The 21,508-nt window shown below is 51.2% G+C and overlaps 1 protein-coding gene across 1 annotated transcript in view; it reads right to left on the bottom strand.

The window, feature by feature from the left end:
* MAPKAPK2 (MAPK activated protein kinase 2) overlaps positions 1-14,711 on the bottom strand; it is a 43,237-nt gene extending 28,526 nt beyond the window's left edge. The window contains exon 1 of the mRNA XM_059674133.1: positions 14,113-14,711. Within this exon, the coding sequence (XP_059530116.1) occupies positions 14,113-14,382 (270 nt within the window). The 5' untranslated portion in view covers positions 14,383-14,711. The remainder of the gene's footprint in view (positions 1-14,112) is intronic.
* Between the last annotated feature and the right edge of the window lie 6,797 nt (positions 14,712-21,508).

The following is a 21,508-nucleotide window of genomic DNA, read 5'->3' as shown; positions in this document are numbered from 1 at the left end:
CAGCTTCCTTGCAGCAAGCAGACCAGACCTCATCCTCAGGGACCGCCTCGTCCCCCAGGGCACAAAAGCTGGGGTCTCAAAGCAGGTTTGCACTGACCCTTTTTGGCTGTACTGGGGCATAGAAATCCAAGAGAGAGGAAAGGAATCTCACCAGAGAAAGTTCCAGACCTCAAAAGTTTTCATCAGGGAACTATATCGTCTGAACACTTCCAAACACTACTGGCTCCCTGCCCAGGCACAGCACAAAGGCCAGATTCAAACCTGACCGAGGACTCCAGATTCACATGTGTGGTCTCCAGCCTGGACTCCTGCCTCCCACTTCTCAGGCCCCTTTCCCCAGCATCTGCCAAGACACGTGCTCTGAAGTGTCTACCAAAGAGGGAGGTTCTCTGAGCCGAGAGACAAGGACTGCCTCAACCTTCTGCGATGCCAAATGAACACAGACCGACGCGGCAGCAAGTGCGGCCGGGTGGGCGTCATAGTTAAACGGCTGTCACTGTCCAGGAGACGCAGCCTGTCTCACCTGGAGGACAGCGGACAAGATGCGTCTCAAGGCTCCCTGGGCCCAGGCCATGGACGCTTTCTCTTTGGGGAGGCAGCTGGCCTGCTGCAGAGACTGTGCTCGGAGGAGAGGGACACGGGAAAGCACGCAGCGGGAGGAGGGCTGGAAGAAAGGCGAGGGACAGAAAGCACTGTGGGGGAGGGCCATAACCATCCATCAAAGGCTAGGTACTTTTGCTGAAGTTTACTGGAAGTTTTCCCCTCTTTCTTGCTCTATAAAAAGAAAGAAAGAAAGAAGAAAAAACAACATGTTGCAACTTCCTTTGTCACCGCACATGCTCAGGAAAAAACAGGCCCGACCCATTGCTTCACTTTCCCATCTGCACTAACGGTCAATCGCCCCATCCTGAGCCCCCACTTCTGCTCGCCCAGCTCCTGAGAGACAGGAGTGGAGAGCCTTCTGGCACCTGCCTGCCTCCTGCCACTCCTCCACCCGGGAGGTGAACACACAAAGGATGTGACTCTTCAGAGCAAGAGAGAAGCCCTGCGAGGGCCCAAAGGGGAGTAAAAGTTTACCCTGCCACTGGGTCGGCCTGGCCATTTCCTGTCATTGCCCCCTCCCACCCTGGCTCTGAGCAATGGCAGGCAACACCCCATCCCAGCATGTCCTATCAGCAGAAGACCCATGGGGAGACAAGCCTCTTTCCCCCTCGGCCACAAGGTGAGAGCTCCCAGTGACGTGCCTCTGTGCCTCTGTTGGCCTAACTTTTGTCCGCACGATCTCCTGGGTGTCACAGGGGTGAGTCCACAAAGTGTCCCTGTCAGTGCCAGGCTAAAGTGATCCCACCTCTCACCCCTCCAGCCTCAGGGAGCCATCCCAAGACTCTGTATCCTTCGTGGCCAGTCTGTTGCCTGCCTCATCACTTCTCAACACCACCTCCCTGAACTTCTTTCTTCGTGTGTAAAACCTGGAACTGACAACCTGGCCTACCTACCAGAGGTAAAGTAAGTCCTCAACGCTGTCGGTGGTAGGTTCTGCGACTTTAAGTGAAACAATGGATAATGAAACCAATTTTAGCGTAGGCTGATATATAAACAAGAGCTCAGTTCCACAGCAGCATCTTATCAATGTCATGATGGAACGACGTGATTATTCGAGGACCTGCTGTACTCCTGTCAGCGTGTCAAATGGGAGCCTGTGTGAAGGGCACAGCCACAATTTAGGAGGCAGTCTTCTTCACTCCTCTCGTTCCTTATACACACACATAGGTGTTCTCTCCTCCTCTAAACTCTAACTTCCCAAAGGCAGGGCCTACATTTATCACTGTAGCAATTTGCACAAAATAAGCATCCATAAATATTTGATGGTAAAACATAAATTGCTAGGTCAACTAAGTACTGAATTATAATGCAGCCACCGAGGAACGATTAGAGGCAGTTCTACAAGCTGTAAGGAGCCCCTTTTAGAGTTAGATACTTCCATCAATAGCAGCCTCAGGGCTCTGGACTGGCTGTTGTGTCTGCCTGCAGACCCTCCCCCTCCAAATATTTCCAAGGCTCACTCAAATGTCACTTTTGTAGTGAAGCCCGGCCTGAGCCCCTATTTAAAATGTCAGCACGAGACACACACACACACACACACACACTCCCAGCATTCCAGGGCCTCCTCCTCTGCTTATCTTCTCCTTTATACCTATCACCATCCAATAAGCTGTATCACTGAACTGACTGGTGTGTATGTCTCTCCCTGCTAGAGGATAAGCTCCATGCAGGTAGGATTTGTATTCTGTTTTGTTTTTCTGGCCTGTTTAGTACAGTGATATATGCCCAGAGCCTAAAATAATTCTTAGTAGGTGCTCAATAAATAATTGCTAATGAGCGAATTATTCTGAATATGTTTCCTCAAGACTTTTACTTTGTAGTATTATTTTTAAGGATGAGCAACAGAGTGTAAGTAAAACGCCTACCACAATGCCTGATACGTAGTATCTGCTCAATAAAGCCTTGTTATTCATCTGGGAAGCCTTTTACAGAGTTGCTAAACTTTCAATAGTGATCTAATGAGGCAGAAGACAGAAGGCTGTTATATGTATCCAAGTCAACCTGCTGTTCTGATCTATCCTTAGGGAGGGAGGCTGTAAAAGTCAGTCTTGGCTCTGCTAATTGATTTTCTTGAGTATAAGTTGCTTTGGCTCTCAGAGGGCTAGAAGACACATAAGGCAAATCCTGCTTGGAAAAGTGGGAGGTCTAGTCTAAGCTGCTAGAAATCAACCCCCATTATTCAAAAAATTCCTCTCATCTCAAATAGCAGGAGAATTAAGGGAGCCCATTCTAGGCCAATCCTGCCATCTGAGCCTCCTGATGGCCAGTCAGCAGGGAAGACAGGAGGCAGGCAAGGAGAACACGTTTGTAAACACTGCCTGAATGGCTGAATGAATAAAACTACTACAGCCAGGAGGAGGGTGAGAGAACAGTGGCCTGCAGACAGCAGCACAGAGAGGAGGGCTCCCAGGCCCCAGGCTCCCTGGAACCTGGCTGATCACCTCTTTCACAGCATCTGGTTGTCTTCCCAGTAGTGGGGTTGCAACAATAACTGAAGAAAGCTCTTCAATTTGGGGTCCTTCCGGATCAAGTCTCAGTCCTTTCATTTACAAATGAGGAAATGAAGTGGGCCCAGACAGGTTCTAGGACTTGCTGAGGACCACGCCGCCAGACCTCTCAGTTCTGTTTCCCCTGGAAATCTGGGGCATGGAGTTGAGGTGGCCCCACGAGGTTCAAACCTCTAATCTCAGTCCCGGCAACTTGGTGTGCAATGCTGGTCCTCTTGCAACACACGGAAAGGCCAGCAGACAGATCACTGTGGACTGCATCTGTGTGTCTCTGCTGTGTCTGAAGCTAGCTAAGAGATGCCAAGAGCTGAGGGAAAGCTGGCAAGCTCCACAGCTGTTCCTCCCTCGGTCTAAGTTTCCCGAGAGGCAGAAGGGTTCGTCTCCACAGCAGAACAGGAAAAGGAGGGGCTCTGGAACAAGGAGGAGAGGAGAAGAGGCATCAATGGGAAATGGGTCAGGGCCCTTACAAGAACGAGAACTCTGTTAGCAGAAGCAGAAGGTGCCAGCTTGAGTCAGCAGATCCGAGTGGGTGGAGGGAAGAAATGCCCACAAGTCTCTTCTGAGAGTGGCTTTTTAGTGGATAGGAGGAATAACAGGGACAAACACGCCCGGGGACCTTAATATAACAGAGTCCAGCCTAATATTGTCCTTTTCCCAGAACCTCCTCTTCACCCTGAGGATCGGGGTTAGTACCTTATATTTATGTAGGGAGCACCCACTGTGTCAGTTATCGCACCTTTATTAGGCAGCAGGTATAATGCACAGAGCCAAAGTCCTCTATGGATTTAATAATGGCATTCAGTCACCACATGGAAATAAGAGGATACAAAAGTAATGAAGAGGGAGGTCTTCAAGGAATGCAGAATCCCATGTCTAGCGGAGCCCCTTGCACATGGAGAAAGACACTGAACACGTGCAATAAAGGTTTCCAGTGTCCTGGTCAGTTTGGCAGGGAGGGGTGGGGGGCCCGCTTCCGGAGTGAAAGGCTTCGGGAAAGCAGCAGCATCACAAAGATAGGGAGAGAATAGGGAGATACAGATGGGGCTGGGGCGCAGAGGCAAATGAGCTACAGATGGACAGATGGGATACACACTATGGCAAAGGGGAGGGGCTAGGGAAGAGAGTCCTATTAAGGAAACAGCATAGGTAAGCCCCTTAATTTTTTTTTTTTTAAATCGAGGTCAGATCAGGGAAGGATTTGGAAATCTCCTGTATTCTTCAGGCAAAGGGAACCCACTGAAGGGTTTAAGCTGGGAAGCTACATGATCAGAGCTGGGCTTTCAGCAAACTAATCCTCCATGTACCCCAAGGAATTGAGGGCCAAAACCTTCCTTCCATGGCTGAGGGTCCCCACCCTCACCCCACTATTCTCTATTCCGTCTTTCTCCAATTACATTTCAAACCCAGTTTTGTGCTCTTTTGAAAACAACAAAGGCAAGGTCACCAAAATAACTGTATGAAATCAGGGGACACATGCAAGGGGCACCCATGCCCCTCTTCTTCCTCCCTAAGAGCACAGCCCGTGGTAGGGGACACGCAGAGCATGAAGTCCCTGAGAATCCCACAGGCCCTGTGAAAAGAATGCGATGCTTGTGAGCCTGGCAGCCTTTACAAAGCAGGCTACTACACATGCTCAGTGAGTCCCTGTGGCCTTCCGATCTAGGTGCTGTAAGGAGAGAGGTGCTGTAAGGAGAGAGGGCGGAAGGTACAAGATGACCCCTTGCTGCCCTCACCAGCACAACAGAGCACAGAGCTCCCAGCTCTAAGACACACAGTCTCTTCCCCGTCACCTGCATTCCTGGAATGCTCTAAGTTCCACACGTGGCCTCAGAGGCACAGGGCTACCCTCTCCCTGCCCAGCCCCACGGCCATAGAGCTCTGGAGAATCCTCACTTAGAGGGGATTCCCTCCCAGGCTCCTGGAGGCCGGCCTTCAGAACCTCCCAGCCTTCCTCTAAGAATTACAGCCGCCAGGGAAGGAGGCCCAGGCCTGGGGTAGGGAGGAGAGAGGAGAGGAACAGCACAGCTACCCAAGGACAGGGGCTCCGTCTGTCAGAGTTAAAAATAAACTCTTAGCAATTTACACCCAACTCCTCCTCTGCAGAGGCCAATGGGCCTGGCAAACAGATCTCTCCCTGCAGAGGAAAGGCGGACAGACAGGAGGAGGCAGACATGGAGACACGGTCTGGGCATGTAACTCTAGCTGAAGGCAAAAGTCCTACCTTGGCTTCTGTCACTCTCCCCACTCACCCTTCTCCCAAATAAACCCTCATCTCAGAACACAGACACAGACCCTCCCCCTCCTGTGCTATGGTTAGCACCAACACCTGTCCAAGGATTAGAAAAATCAGAAAGAAGAGAATTCCCAAGGCAAACATTCTGCCCAATATCCACCTACCAGTTGAACAGGTGTCCCAGCCACCTGAGCCCCTTTCCTCACCTCCTGCTCTAGGTCCCCAGGACCCATGGGTGGCAAGGGAAGAGGTCACCTTGATGGACCTCAATGGAACAGATCACCAATCCCCATTACCACCGTCAGGAGGAAGATGAGGCCCATGCTCTCTGGAACCCCCTGCAGGTGGCTGAGCTGGGAGAGCCAGGAGGTCATGGCCCGACGCAGGAAGGAGGCCCAGCCAGGGCCTCTATTCTTGGAAGCTAAGGAGATGAGGTCACACTTGTGAATGTGGTAACTGGAAGCCCCAGCGCTGCAGAGGTGGAGAGTATCGCTTAGCAACGGTCAGGAGTCCTAGGGCAGGTAGCAGGCTCAGTCCAGGGCAGCAGTGAGGGCCGGGGACAGCCACAGGCAGGCCTCTCCGCCTCATCCCCACACGCCTGCTGGCAGAGAGGTGTTTGCAGGTGGAGCTTGGAGGGAGCCAGAGCTATAGGCAAACAGCGGAAAGTCTAATGAACTCTGATGAACTCGTCCACCCGCCTCCGTGTCTCACCCTTCCCCTAGTGGGGAGCAAGCAAGGCGGCTCCCCAGAGCCCTTGTGCACACGCATACAGCTCACTACCTGGACAAGCACCAGCCACGGCTCACTCCCAGCACTCGATCCCGGTCTGCTCCCAAGCTACCTACCCAGCTCAGGCTGGGAGCCAAGCGGCAAATGGGGAAGACGAGAGTGACAAGAGGGAAGTTCAGCGTGGCAGGAAGACCTGGGACAGACACCAGGGCCTGGCCTGAGGGTAGACTGCTGCAGTGGCAGGTTTATTTTTAGCTGCTGGGACAGAGGGGCTGAATCCAGGGCCAGAGTCCTGGTTGCCTTGGAACAATATGGATAATCATAATGGCAGCCAAGTGACCAACTCAGTCACCTGCCTGAGGAAGTGGAGGGGTGCAGAAGGAGCCCCCAGGAACACAAAGCTGGAAGAGCTGGCAGGTGTATTGCCAGCAGGAGACCTCCCCTCCCCCATCTGAGACTAGAAAGAGTTCACCTCTGCTTCAGGTTCAAAAGAAGCATCTTCGTAGAGAAAAGCTAAACAGAGAGAAGGCCTGGCCAGAGCAGTTCCCTGGTTCCCTTCATCTTTTCTGAGGCAAATAAAGCTTCCAAGGGTGGCCACGAAGCTGAGCCTTTGGTCACCACTCTGCACTGCAGACACGCCCTGGAGGGCACCAGAGATGCCTGGAAACACCCCTTAAAAGTAAGATACCCTTCCTTCTAGCTCTTTGGGAAGCTCGGGTTCCTAGTGGAACAAACACACAGCCCGCTGGTCTGGGAGGGAAGATCAGTTACAGACAGGGACTGACCTTGAGGCCATGTCCCAGCCTCTCCTACCTGCTGGCTGGCGCAGTGGCACACAAAGGTGTTTTCGGGGCAGAGAATGAAGATCCCAAGAATTCTGTACTGCCCGGCTGAGCCCAACCTCATCGCCTTTCCACTGTGTCTCTTCTTCCTCCCACCAAATCTGATGGCCCGGCACACAGGACCCAACAGTCCAGAGCCCCAGGCCTGAAACTACTGCTTAGCCTTGAACACAACTCACCAGGCACCCGCCTCTCCTCTTCCTTCTTCAGACTCCTGATCTCACTCTTACCCAGTCCTTCAGGAAGGAGTGGCATCTGAATGTAAATCCCAACTTCCCATCAGCTCTGGGAATCAGTCTCCAACTCTCACCTCAGAACAGGCTTAGTCCCTGCTGTATCTCTGAGTGAAATAGAAGAAGACACACATATGGATGGACGCAGCCACCCGGAGGCAAAGCCTGACAGGACACTGTGCTAGATTACAGACTCACTCCCTCCCTCAGCAGGTGCCCCTGCACCACCCATCACAGAGCCATCTTTGGCCCCATGACTTCAAATGGGAAAAGGGTTTCAGACAGGAAGAAAAAAAATTCCCTTCTCCACCAGCGCACAACGATTCTTCTGATGTCAAGGAAGTAGATTCACACCCCATGGACTTACACAGCCCATCCTCTCTAACTGAAACACGTCTGAGTGTTCACACGGCCAGGTATGGGTCCCTTTACCAGCTGCTCAGTGAGGGTAACTAACTGGACACAGGCTGTCCTATCAAAAAGGCATCCATGCTGGCCCACATACTGCTGACGGCCCGGCATGTCAGCAAGCTATCCTGCCCGCCCTCAGCCTCTTCTTCCAGGGCAGCCGTCCACTGTCCACAATGCCAAGTGCTCAAGGAGCCACTGACAGCCTGCCTGACATGCTGATATGTGCACTGAGGCCTGGAAAGTTTAACTGACCTGCTCAAGGTCAAATAACTAGCTAGCAGGACACAAAGACGAGGTCTTTTTTCCCTCCTTCCTAAGCTAGCACATAACCCATCACAATAGGCTCATCTCTAGGTATTTCCATCCATACATATCTTAAAATACAAAATATCAGTATTCCCCTAAAAACTAGAAGATCTGATTTGGTGTGCATGAAGCTGCCACAGCTGTGGTCCCTTCTCTTTACCAGTGTCCCCATTTATAAGGTGACCTGCGTTGAAAGATCCCAGTGACTGTCAGTGGTGCTCGGTTTTGCACTGTCAGGTCTACAACCCCAGCAACACTGCCTTTAGCAGGTCAAGCGGAGGTCTCAGGGGAAGCAGGTCCCAAGACCTGGCTCTTAGGCTGACACCAGGTAAGGCCTTGGTCATACCACTCAATCTTTGTGGACTGGTCCGGCCTCTGCCTCCATGAACTGGAACAAGTCAAGAAAGATGACAGGGCAGTCAGCTCTAAGGTGCTTTGAGGTATGGGTCCCTTCACCACTGGGCCTTAAATCATTACCAAGAGCAGCTGCAGCCCCATCAAACACAAAGAACAATTCTGCTCTGCCCTGCCCGCCCACCCACTCTGGGGCACCTAGGAAAACGCAGTATAGGGAGGAGGGGAAAGAGAGCCCACTTGACCCTTGGAAGGGCATGAAGAGAAGAGGGAGCAGGAAAGGAAGGCTCTGCCACAGACATGAAACCACGGGGAGAATCCTGGGTCAGACCACGGGGGGTGGGAGGGGCGCACCTGGGAATCGTTCAAGGGCTCAGAATCAGATGCCTGTGCTGTCCTCCCCTCTGTGGCTGACATTCCTCCTGGCACAGACTCCATAATGAGCAGAGCTCTGGCCCCTCCCCCAACCCAGGATTGGGCCAGGGATTAAGTCTGCCTCCAGCAGTCCTGAAGCTTGGCTCCTCCGGGCCTCACCCTGAATCCCCTGCACCTGCTTCTTAAGTGAAACCATCACCTGATGATGGCCCAACTCCTCCGATCCCAAGCAGTCAACACATGGTCATCACGGATACCAATCCCTCCACCCTCCTGAAGCGGAGCCCCTACATTTCCCAGACACCCACCAACACCGGGTCCCGAGGCCTGGGGCTTTGCTCCACCCCCCTCCTTCCGTAAGCCCCTGATCCCAGACCTCAGCTGAAGATTATGTTCAAGCTCCATCAAAGCCCAGAATCCACAAGTGAAAAAGGACCATGAGTCAACCGGCTTTGATCCTGCTCAATGGATGCCAAGCGCCCTGCTGCAGTCTACAGGGGCCAGAGCCCCAGGAGAGGGACAGGGTCTCTGAAACCTGCCCTCAAAAAAAGCCCCAAGCCCCAACCTCAGCAACTCCTAACCTTTCTTTATAACATCCTGCTCGCTTACTTCATGACCCTCAAACACTTTATTTTTTTTATATATATATTTTATTGATTTTCTACAGAGAGGAAGGGAGAGAGATAGAGAGCCAGAAACATCGATCAGCTGCCTCCTGCACACCTCCCACTGGGGATGCGCCCGCAACCCAGGTACATGCCCTTGACCGGAACCGAACCCGGGACCCCTCAGTCCGCAGGCCGACGCTCTATCCACCGAGCCAAACCGGTTTCGGCTCAAACACTTTAAAACCTGCTTTTAATAGCAAGATGGTGCTTAGGTTCAATTCTGAGACACCAGCCCCACTTGCTCCCTACCATCTGGACCTCCTATTCTCCCCTCAACTCCACTACCCAGAGCCAACATCACCATCATCTCCTGCAGGTCTACTCCTTCCCCAGGGGCCCAGTAATGAGCTGTTCTCAGCTCTTCCGATCCTCACAGATTCCCGATCCTCACAGATACCCGTGTCAAAGCTCCTCTATTCCCAAGCACACGATTTAACGCCTAGACCAGCAAAGTGCAGTGGGACTTTCTGCGGGGATAAAAATGTCCTTCGGAACCATTCAATTCAGTAGCCACTGGCCACATGTAGCTCCTGAACACTGGAAAGGTGGCTAGCAACTGATTTGTTTAATTTAATTGAGTTTAATTAATTCTAATTTTAATAGCCATGCTTGGCGATTGGTTACCACATTGGACAGTAACACCCTAGACTTCGTTTGTTAGTTTCACCTTCTCCAAATCGGTTTCTCGAGCCTCCCCCCCAATTTTAAGGCCACTTGATATGTCTGTGTCCTCCATACAACACATAGGAGGATGCTCAGTGAACTATGAACTACCTGTAACCATCGTGAATGTAAGAGGCTGATCTGGTCAATGAAACTTGCCTCACCTTAAGATCCTATCCAGCAAACCCCAGTCTGGACTCTGCCCATCACCCAGCCACACTCCCATCTTGCTCCCCAACAGGTACGCATGAGGTGTGCTGGGTAAGACCTCCCTGTACGGTGGGGATGTGGGAGCTCTGGCCTTCCCTCTGACAGTATGCAGACCAGCCATGACAGGTTCAATCAGCTCCCCTCCAGAACACCAAAGGCAGCCACGTTGCTGCACTACGCGATCCGGGGCGAAAGGACGCTGGAGGAAGGAAAGGAGACGACACACCAAGCGCCCTGTTTTCTCTAACCCAGTGGTTCTCAACCTTCTGGCCCTTTAAATACAGTTCCTCATGTTGTGACCCAACCATAAAATTATTTTCGTTGCTACTTCATCACTGTCATGTTGCTACTGTGATGAATCGTAATGTAAATATCTGATATGCAGGATGGTCTTAGGAGACCCCTGTGAAAGGGTCGTGCGACCGCCAAAGGGGTCGAGACCCACAGGTTGAGAACCTCTTTAACCCGTGCAATGGAAAGGTAAACAGAGATAAGTTATGACAGCATCCTATATTTTTTTAAGCAATAACATGTTCCACCTAATCTGAGCCACAGCAGAGAGGGACAACCATGCCAGCTTTAATTAAATTTGTTCAACTAATAACCAAGAGTCACCATGACACAGGGAAGCAGGAAGCAGCTGAGGAACTGCACAGGGAATACAACCAATTACTGCTCAGGTGGCTTGAGACCAGGTGTCCCTATCAAAGAAACAGTTCATAGGATTCCCATATTCTTATACAAAAAAAATAATAATAATAAATAAGATTTTTATCAAACACTCCCTAAAAAAGGAAGGGAGTGGTGAAAGTGCTTGTTACTATAGATTCAAAACTCATGGAGCTGCTGAGTTGGTTTATAAACTCCAACTTCAGGGATGACTGCTGAGAAATACCCACCCAGCACCCCCTCACCCAGTCCAGCAGGTCCTGGGTGACAGTGTAGCTCCTCATGGGGCAGCAGACAGTCCCAGGTACTGGCCTGCTGAGGGCACTACAGTTACAAAGTGTGAAGAGGCCTGAGACCCAGAGTCAGGTCTCCTGGGTTCTAACCCTGACTCTGCCAGGTGCATGGCTACCTTACCTCAAGCACGTCTTCGCTCTGGGCCTTACTTTTCTCATCTGCAAAATGAGGGGGTCAGATGAGATGACCTCTAAATTCCCTCTGACTCTGAACTCAGCAGAAGCAGCCAGGAGAGAGGGTGAGGTGAGGTCATAGCACCCACCAAAAGCGTTTACATGTTAGATCCCTCGGGTGGAGAGAGAAGCAGCAGGGCGGGCAAGTCGAGACTTACATTTTAAGCAGTGAGTTCACTTAATCAGGCTAAGAGGTCACAGACCACAGACAGGGAGTAGGGCATCTGGACAGCCACCACCTCCCTCCATCAAGTCTCAGGTGTCAGAACCCTCATCAGAGGCCCTGCTCTCTGCCCCAAGTCCCCAGGAACTGTGTGACACGCTGTGCTGGGTACAGGTCTTTCCCTTTTTCTGTAGGCACCATCCCCATGGGGCAACCCCTCCTGCCCCTGCCCCTGCCCCACCCCCATCTTCCTCCCTTGCTATATAATCAAAACACTCCTGCTTTTGAAAATCACTTCACTACTCAGCACCTAAGGTTGAGTTAATCAAGACTCAAGATCTAGAAATCTCTTTGGTGTATGTCTGGCACAGGATGCTTTGAACCAAATTCCCCCACAGCTGTAATTATGTGTTGGCCAATATTTGGATATGGAAGTGCTGTTGACACTGCTGTCAGTCTCTGAATGCCTCATCCCTGCTTTCTTCCTCTGTTATTAAGCTTTTCACAAAGATGTGTGGGAAATCTACAATTTAACAGTTGAGTCAACTTGTAAGATCTGGGAGCAGACTACCTGTCAAAACAGACTCTGACTTCAATCTTCACCCCTTCCTAACCCCAGAAGGATAAACGACGAGTGTTATTTAAAACACTGCTGGATTGTCCCTTTCTTTCAGAGCTATTCGAAGAGGGTCAATGTCCAAATCCCTCTCCTATTAATTACAACAGAAATCTTAATTGCCACCCAAAAGCACTTTAGAGGGTGGTTGTGTGTGCCCATTAAATAGAAAAAGGAGCAGAAATGGAGAGCTTTTGTTCTAAAGTCTCCATACAATATTCCAACTTTCCAAGAAAATGAGCAGCCAGTGTCCCCAAACTGCTGATGGGGGAAGGCAGATGGCATCTCAGAGGAGACAAAACTTTGCTGGAAAGAACCGTCTGTCACTTCCTCAATGGTACAGATTAAATGTGGTCAAACAGTATTCACTCAACTGGACTCCCCAAGGTCAGAGCCATGGTCAAACAACCCCTCCCCTCCCAGCCCCAGTTATGAGAATGGAAAGAGTGGTCTAAGGCACAAAAAGTACTCAAGTGTCCATGGTGCTGATATATTCCTTCTCCCACGGTTCAACTCTAAACAACCTTCAGAAGCCCACAACACCACCTTAAAGTATAAACCAAAGAAATCTTGACAGTGTTGAGCTTGTTGAAAGCTCTCCCCCAAAAAGGAGGATGAAAGGAGCAAGAAAAAATAATTTATAGAGGCGTAAAATCTGGAAATTGGACATTCTTGCCCTCTCCAATCGTGAAGTACATACCAGGATTCTATTACATCTAATTATATATTCCAACAGTCCCACCCTTAACACACACACATCTGAGTTTTGTATTAATAGCTGAAATGCAGCTAGCAGTGTGTGTGGGGGGGGGGGGGGTGAGGAGGAAAAGATAAATATAACACAGGAAGTAATTCTCTCCTCCAATCATTAACACCCCCCAGGGGAAGTCGGGGTGATGGGTCACCTTAGAGATGCGGTTTGATATGAAAACCCTCTGAGCAGACCTTTTAAATGCCTCTGAACACTGGCTCCCACTGCACTGGGACGACACTGGGGACTCATCCATCTCCCCAGACCTCCAAGTCCATTCTGGTTAACTTCTGAAGTCGGTATGCTCTCTGAAATCCCCATTTTCCTCCTACCACACCCCCTCAAAAAAGAAAAAAAAAAAAGAGGTTGGGTTTCCCCAGTTCAAGGATAACGCTCCCTCCCACTGCCCACCACCAATGGCCCATGTCCAGGACTCGAGGGGCCACCTCCGATCCGATGTGCGATATCGGTACGGGGCCAAGCGTGGTTTCCAAACCCGGTTTGCAAAGATCAATGACGCTATGGAAACAGCCGACGCCGCGCCGAGCCTGCTGGCCTCCCATCTGGAGCCTCACAGGCGCGGAAGGTAGGGTAGGAGGGCGCCTGCTCTCCGATCAAAACAATCCCCCCTTCCCCGGGGTGGCGGGGGGCGAAGGGCGGGGGTGGGCGGGCCAGGGGGGCGGGAGGTGGCCCCGCGGAATCCCCAGCCTCGCACGACCTCCCGGCCGCGCTCGCGAGGCCCAGGGAAATGAAATCACACATTCCGGCTCCCAAATAAGGAGCGAGGCTAAACAAACCTCCGAGCTCCGACTTCTCCAAACCAACCGACCAACCGGCTCAATGAGTAATGGGTCTTTTGTGCCCGCGGAAAGAAAGGAAGGAGGGAGGAGAGGATGGGGAACCGCCACCCCGGGAAATCACTTCCTCGAGGCGCGGTGAGAATTTAGCAGAAGTGGTCCCGACGCCAACCGTTCAGCCCCGGCTGGATCCCGCTCCAACCCCAAAATGGCAGAGTCCCCGGGAGTCCCGTCGAGTCCCCCAGCCGCTCACACCCGGAGTGACCAGAAACGCGGGGTCGGCAGCGCGGTCGGCTCATCAGACCTGACCTTCCCGCTGCCGGCGCCCTGGCCGCGCGCTCGGCGCCCTCGGCGCCCCGACCCACCGCCCCGCGCGAGGCCCGGACGCCCGGCCCGGGACAGGGTCGGCGCGATCAACGCTGAGCGATCCTGCGCCGCGGCCGCTCCCGGCCCCGGGGCGGGTCCCGGGGAGCTCCCCCGCGCCGGCCCGCCCCTCCCGCGGCCCCCGAACCTACTTTCAGGGCGAATTTCTCCTGCGTCCTCTTGTTGAAGATCTGCAAAACTTTGCCGTTGATGCCCAGCCCCAGGACCTGCGTGGTGACCTTGTAGTCGTCGATGATGGCGTTCTTCTTGATCTGCAGGCTCGACTTGACGTGGAACTGGGGAAACTGCTGCGGGGGCTGCGGCTGCGGCGGCAGCTGGGACGGGGCGGGGGGCTGCGGCGGCGGCGGCGGCGGCGTGGGGAACAGCACCGGCGGGGTCTGGCCCTGCGAGTTGGACAGCATGGTGCCGGGAGACGCGGGCGCAGGGGCGGGGGGGCCCCCGGCCGCCCCCTCCTCCGGCTCCGGACGGGGTCCCCGCCACCCCCCGCCCGGCGACAAAGTTTGCTCCGGGCTGGAGCCGGCTTCCCCGGCCGGGCCCGGCTCCAGGCTCGGCGGGTCGCGGGGCTCCGTGGGTCCCGCCGTGCTCCGCTGGCGCCCACCGGCCCTGCTCCCACCCTCCCCCCGGGGGCCTGGCGCTCGGTGGAACGCGGGACGGCGGGGGCCCAGCCGGGGGGAAAGCGGCCGCGCGACAGACTACCCTGCCCGGGGGCCCGCGGCCGCGTCACAGGCTTGTCTACGTCCGGGGCCGGTCCTTAAAGGGGAGGGGCGGAGGGGCGGGGCGGGGGCGGAGGGGCGGGGCCGGTGGGGAGGGGGAGGGGCTGGCCTTAAAGGGAAGGACAGGAGGCCTCCGAAGCGGGGAGGGCGGGGCTGGGGACTGGGAGCTGGGAGCTGGGAGCTGGGGGACCGGAGCCTGGGAGTGGGAGACCGAGAAATCCTAGTTCTTCATTAATCTGGGCCACGCAAAGGGAAGAGGGAGGCGTACGAAAGTAGCTGCACAGTCCAGATAGAAAACCCACTTTTCTCCCATTGTCTGGCTCTTGGCAGCAGCCAATTGGGAGATGGGGGTGTATTTTGAAGGCGAAGGATGACTAGGAAACACGGGCTGGATGCGACCTCAGGGCTGGAGGCCATTCCTCGTAGGAATAGGTGTGCAGCAAATCTTCACTCTGAATTTTGTACTTGTTTTGCTATGTCCTCTGATTTTTTTTGCATTTCTTTCCTCATGGATGTATTGTTTATCCGTAAATATTTAAGTAATGTTGAACAATTTAGTAATTATTCCTTTGAACATTTGTTTCATGGCAATTTGCTTTAGCCCTAGCCGGTTTGGCTCAGTGGATAGAGCGTCGGCCTGCGGACGGAAGGGTCCCAGGTTCGATTCCGGCCAAGGGCACATGCCCCGGTTGAGGGCTCAATTCCCCACCACCACCACCACCCTGTAGGGGGCGTGCAGGAGGCAGCCAATCAATGATTCTCTCTCATCATTAATGTTCTATCTCTCTCTCCCTTCCTCTCTGAAATCAATTAAAAAATATATATATGACAGGACAGGGTGGGAAGAGGATGTCTTGAGAAGCAGACGGCCTGAATCCAGGGAGCTTTCCCAGGACTGCGTGAAACTGAGCAATATAGCAACGCCTTGTCATAGGGTTGCAGAGAGAATTAGAAGACAAGTGTAACAAATGGGAAGGTGCCGTGAATGGGTTCTAGTGTCCAATGTGGAAAGCTTAGACCCTGAACCTACAGCCCTGAGGAGAAGAGGGTGTTTTTGAAGAAGGGACGTTCCAGTCCAGGTTAGCCCTATATCTCTGGGGAAGAGAATGAGGATCTAGCTGGGCCTGTAGTGTGTGGGAAGGGACTGGGGAGGCCATAAATATAAGCGGCCAGAAGGCCTCTGTACACATTTCTGGTGGGGTTTGCAGATGCTCATTAAATACATCCCTACTGACCTACTCCCTCCTCTGACCGGTATCACAGTTGAGAAATAAGACAAAGGAACCAGACAGGTGGTGACCAAACCTGATATTAATTACTGATAAGGCCAAATTAGAGAACAGGGCATGACCTAGGACCACACTTGGCCTTTCATATCCCCCACCCCCACCCCCGACACTATCGAGCCCCCTTGTCCAGGGAGACCCTGCTTAGGAAGAAAGAGAAAAGGGGACATCCGGAAAATAGGGGCCCTTCGGGGCTGAGGCAAGGCAGGAAGTAGTGAAGGGTGGACTGAACAGGACTCCCTCCGTGGGCCAAGGAGAGAAACAGCTCCCCTGACACAGATATTTGCTCTTTTCAGGCAGAGTTCATGTGATGCACACATTGACTGAGGACAAGGTGCCACGCTCAGCCTGGTGGGGCTGGGGGTGGGGGGCGTTAATCTGCGGGGAAGAAGACAGACAGGGAGAAGCGGACAGCATCAGGAGAGGGGCACAGACACAGGTCTGGGAGACCAGGCCGAGGGGTTCGCCCCTGGCGGCAGGAACCGGAGCTTCCTCCTGTGCAAGAGGATGGATGCGGTTAGACAGTTCCCCAAACCCCTGACTCTTCAAAGACACAGAGACTGCCAGAGGCCATAGAGATTGGAAGACACCTTTGCCTGGTTCTGTGTATTGCTGTCACCTCCCCAAGGACACTGGGGAGATGCCCACGGACTGAGATAAGGGAGGACGCAGGGATGGGGGAGGGTGGAAACCTCCAACTGCTCCATTGTCTTTCTCAGCTGATAGGAGGCCGCTCAGGGCTCTGAGTTGGTCTTTTTCCCTCTGCAGAGGGTCACTGGGGGCTTCCTGCTGCTTGCCACTGAGCTGTCACCTGCTTCTCTTCACAGGGCTAGAAAGACAATAAGCTCTTTTTGCTTTTACAGAGGCGGCCGGGCACCATGGAAAGAGAACAGAATTTAGAGACAAATGACCTAAATTCAAGTCCGTCCTCAAATTGAGTAACTGTGAGCAAGTCATTTATTCTCTCTTTGCACCTAAAAAAAAAAAAAAAGAGAGAGAAAGAAAAATAATAAAATCTATTTTAGGGCTGAGTGAGAATGAAACGAGATGGTGTTTATAAGACCCCTTCATAAACTATAAAGTATCATGAAACAGTCATTATCATTACCGAGGCATTGCTGGCTTGCTCTTCCGTTCTGTGCCCACTGCCTGGGGCTCTGCCCCTGATACCAAAGCTGCCTGCCTACCTCGCTGCGGCTCTAGGAAATGTGCTGAAGCCCAGTGACTTAGGAATAACAAGATAGCTGAAACCCCAGCTGGGGATTTCTCCTGGAGTTACATGGGCTGGTCAGGCCTACGGGCATACAAGGACTCTAAGGGCTTGTATAGAGATGACATAAACTGCACGTCAGGCCCAGAAAACACACACATGTATAAACACAAATACATAAGCGCAATGTTACTGACATGTGACAGACAGGGAATAAGTGTGTAATGGATGAATAACTGGGGAGTGAGATGGACGAAAGAAAGAAGCACTAGGCAGGAGATGCAGAGTCTTAAGTTCCATTCCAGGACTAATTAGCTATGAAACCTTACGAAAGCCCCTTGCCCTCTCAGTTCCCCCTTTGTCATCTGCAAAACAGTGATAATAACATTTGTCCTGCCTACCTCGCAGAGCTACCGGAAGGATTAAATGAAATATTTTCCCTCGGGACACAGAAGTCCAAAGTCCTGGAACATCAAACTCAACCATCTGTAATGAGCTACTTGGACAGTTTTCCTGGATATGTGCAGAAGCCCTTGAGAAGTTAAAAGTCTATGAAAATAGAAAATGCTATTTTTGTCTGTTATTTGCATGCAAACACATATGTCATGCAAAATTGTACACATAAAGACAACTTAAAGACCTAAAGTACATAGTATTGGGTGAATTATAATCCTTGATTCATGACACACTCTCATCATTGGATCACTGGCCCATGTATCTCTGCTTTTATTTATTAGTTATTGTTAGTAATGCAATAATCATCTGCAAATCCACTACCTAAAATTAAAGTCACCATTCCCTTGCTTTCCTTTTATTTTGTTAATGTTTGCATGTCTGCATTTTCTTTTCTTTTTTTAAAATATATTTTTATTGATTTTAAAGAGGAGATAAAAAAAACATCAATAATGAGAGAGAATCATTGATTGGCTGCCTCCTGCATGCCCCCCACTGGGGATCGAGCCCACAACCCAGGGCATATGCCCTGACCAGGAATTAAACCGTGACCTCTTGGTTCATAGGTCAACACTCAGCCACTGAGCCACGCTGGCCAGGCCCCTTGCTTTCCTTTTACATAGTTTTGTTTCGTAAGGGCACATTAAAGGCATAGGTGTCTGACGTTCATGAGAGATGAAAGTCACAGTGTCTGAAAAGAGAGCTGGATAAGGGTGACTTTAGCAGCAAGATGAAGTTCAAATAAGGAAATTCCTTGTCAACGTTTCAGAGTATTCCCCACCTTCTCATGGTGGGGATGATGATGATGACGACAATGAGCGTTGAATGCCTACTCTGAAGCCAACACTGTGCTCAGCCCTCCATCTGCATCATCTCATTTAAATCTCAAAAGAACTGTGGCAGATTGCTAGTTGTTTGCGCCAATCCCCATTTCCCCCTCTTTGATAGTAAAGAAGCTCCGGTATTTACCTAAGCACATCACTGGAATAAAAATGACATTTCCCAGCCTCCGTCGCAGCTGACTGTGCTCATGAGCTTAAATTCAAGCTCATGACTTGTAGATGGAAGTGGCTGAAGGGGAGAGGTAGGGCCGTCTTCACCTCCTCTCTTCTCTTTCCTGCCGGCTGGAATGAAAGTGTAATGGCTGGAGCTTGAGCAGCTATCTTGGTTCATGAAGTGGAGGCCACAAATTGAGGATGTCGAGCAAAAGAATAGAAGGCGCTTAGTCCTTGGGAGCATGCATTCATCCTATCAGCCCTAAACCACTTACCCAGACTTTGAAGAAAGAGAAATAAATCTCCTTGTTACAGTAACTGATGTACTTTTTTGCATCATTCACAGACAAACCTTATCCTTACTGTACACAACCTTGTGAAGTATGTGTTGTTATCTTCATGTATCTCTCTTATTAATGAGAAAACCGAGTCCTGGAGAAATTAAATAATTTTCCTAGGGTCACACAGCTAGCAAAGGACAGGACCCAGTTCTTGCTGACCCAAAGTCCATGCTCATGCCCCCCACTCTGAATCCTGAGCAGACATATACCCACATATTCTTCTTGACGTCAGAAGTATAGTATGCGCCATTTCTGGGCAGAAATCGCCTAAAGAGCTATGAGCTATACTTTCATTTTAGATAAACTTTAAATCTCCTACATCCCAATTTCCATTAATCCTCAAGTAGAAGCCTATGTTGATATGAATGTCTGGGTTATATTGTAGGACAAATCACCAACCCATGACAACCTCTCTTCTCGAAATTTTCCCCACCCTGGCTTTGCACCGTCAGGCAGTGAAAAGGTTCTGTTTTACTGTGATCAGACCTTATGAATGATGACAGAGGCTAGAACTCTCCTGGGGTGAACTTCCTGGAAGTTTTCAGATGGTGTACCCTTGATGAGATAGGGTTATCCATAGGCTGTTGGATATGCATTTGCACACAGAGAGGGCGGTCTTTGTATCTACTGCTGCTACAGCAAACAAAACGATGCAGAAGACACCGTGAGTCACGGGAAAACCCTGTCCACTGAAAACTCACACTTGGAAAGAAAGATGACTTTAGGCCGAGGAGAGAGAAGCAGCCTTCATGTCAGAGACTAATGATTCTTTCATGACATGAGAAATTCTCCAAAACAAGAATGACAGCTATATAAGAACCATTGGTCACAAACATTTCTGAAATCTCTGCAAGTGCTAAGGTCTGATCCATAGGAAGAAATTCTCCTCAACGCAGGTGCTGTCAGCAATGCACAACCCAGAGGACCGTGCTTCGCCTCCCCCCCCAACCCCAGCCTCAATGCCCTTTCTGCACCCCATCCTTTGACCATGTAATACCACAGCGGGGAGCAGCTGGAACAATAGGGAAGAATGGGAATGGAAAGAGAAAGAAGGAAGTACCCAAAGGGGAACAGAAACTTAGCCTCAGCACATCAACAGACATCACTTGGTCCAAAGGGACTACAAGATGGGACTCTTAGGACTACAACATGCCTAATCATAAATTCTGTGGCTTAGGATGGGAACCAGAGGGAAAAGAAAGAAGTCGTCCGCCATAGCTAAGCTGGCCCAAGGTTACTATCCCTGTTTAAAAGCTCTGCCCCTCCCGTCCAGCCTATACCTGCCATGGCCATTGCAACTCAGATGAGTCTTCAGCCTGGAGAGTGAATTGGGGAAGGGGGAAAGAGGAAGGGGGATTTGCCTCCAGGAACACAATGGGAAGGGTCATTCGGTCTTTGCCTGGTGACCTAGTGACCGTTGGATTTTTCCCCCCTTCATCACTTAAGTAAATGGGAGGGTAGGAAAGCTAGAGAAAAGGTGTAGTATGTGTAGAGTGTGTGTGTGGAATGGGTAGTGACTCCCTAAGGGTATAATGATAAACAGCTTCCTATGAGAATATAATTTTGAGGCAGCAGAGCATGGTGAAATCAACCCCTGAGTTCAAATTCCTTCTCCACCACTTATGACTGCACCTCAGCCTTCCCTTTCTGTAATGGAGGGGCGATGCTATTCCCTAGATTCAATGCACAGGCGACAGTTTGCACAGTTAACGATACATAGTCATTGGCCTCTGCAAATGTGAGCTGTTATTACATAATAGGTACTTTCTTTCTTTTTTTTTTTTTTAAATATATTTTTATTGATTTTTTACAGAGAGGAAGGGAGAGGGATAGAGAGTCAGAAACATCGATGAGAGAGAAACATCGATCAGCTGCCACCTGCACGCTCCCCACTGGGGATGTGCCCACAACCAAGGTACATGCCCCTGACCGGGATCGAACCTGGGACCCTTGAGTCCGCAGGCCAATGCTCTATCCACTGAGCCAAACCGGTTAGGGCCATAATAGGTACTCTCAAACCAGTCTTCTCCTTCCATCTCCTCCACAAGGCTGTAAGTAATATTATTTCTGCTATTCTGGTCCTTGAAAACACTCTTCCTCACAAAGGTTACATGCCTGGCCGGAGTCATCACACGGGGGTGGGAAGAGCTGGAATTCAGACCCTGGCTTTTTCCACACGTCAGAGTTCATGTTCTTAAGTGCCCTTGTACGAGCCCATCCCAGCCTGTGCGTGTGGCTGGGGAGAAAGAAGCAAAGAGACTGTGACCTGCAGCTTACCTGGATTCCAAAGACTCGCTCAGAGAGTTCGAGGCCATGACTGAGATTCTGTTAGCCTTCGTAGCTGGGACCCCAGCGTGCATAAGCTTTTGAGGAAAGGACCTAAACATGGAAGGCATCTGTGGTCCATGTTACGTTTTTGCTTTTGCTCATTCCACGGCAGGGGTGGGAAACAGTATTTCCCCCTACATTCCTCATCAGGTGATGAACACTGTTACCTTGTAGAGAGGGAGCGGACCTGTGCAAACCACT

The sequence above is a fragment of the Myotis daubentonii genome, chromosome 18 (assembly GCF_963259705.1).
Source record: "Myotis daubentonii chromosome 18, mMyoDau2.1, whole genome shotgun sequence".
Taxonomy (NCBI): domain Eukaryota; kingdom Metazoa; phylum Chordata; class Mammalia; order Chiroptera; family Vespertilionidae; genus Myotis; species Myotis daubentonii.
Note: the sequence above shows the minus strand (reverse complement) of the source record. Positions and strands in the feature narration are given on the sequence as shown.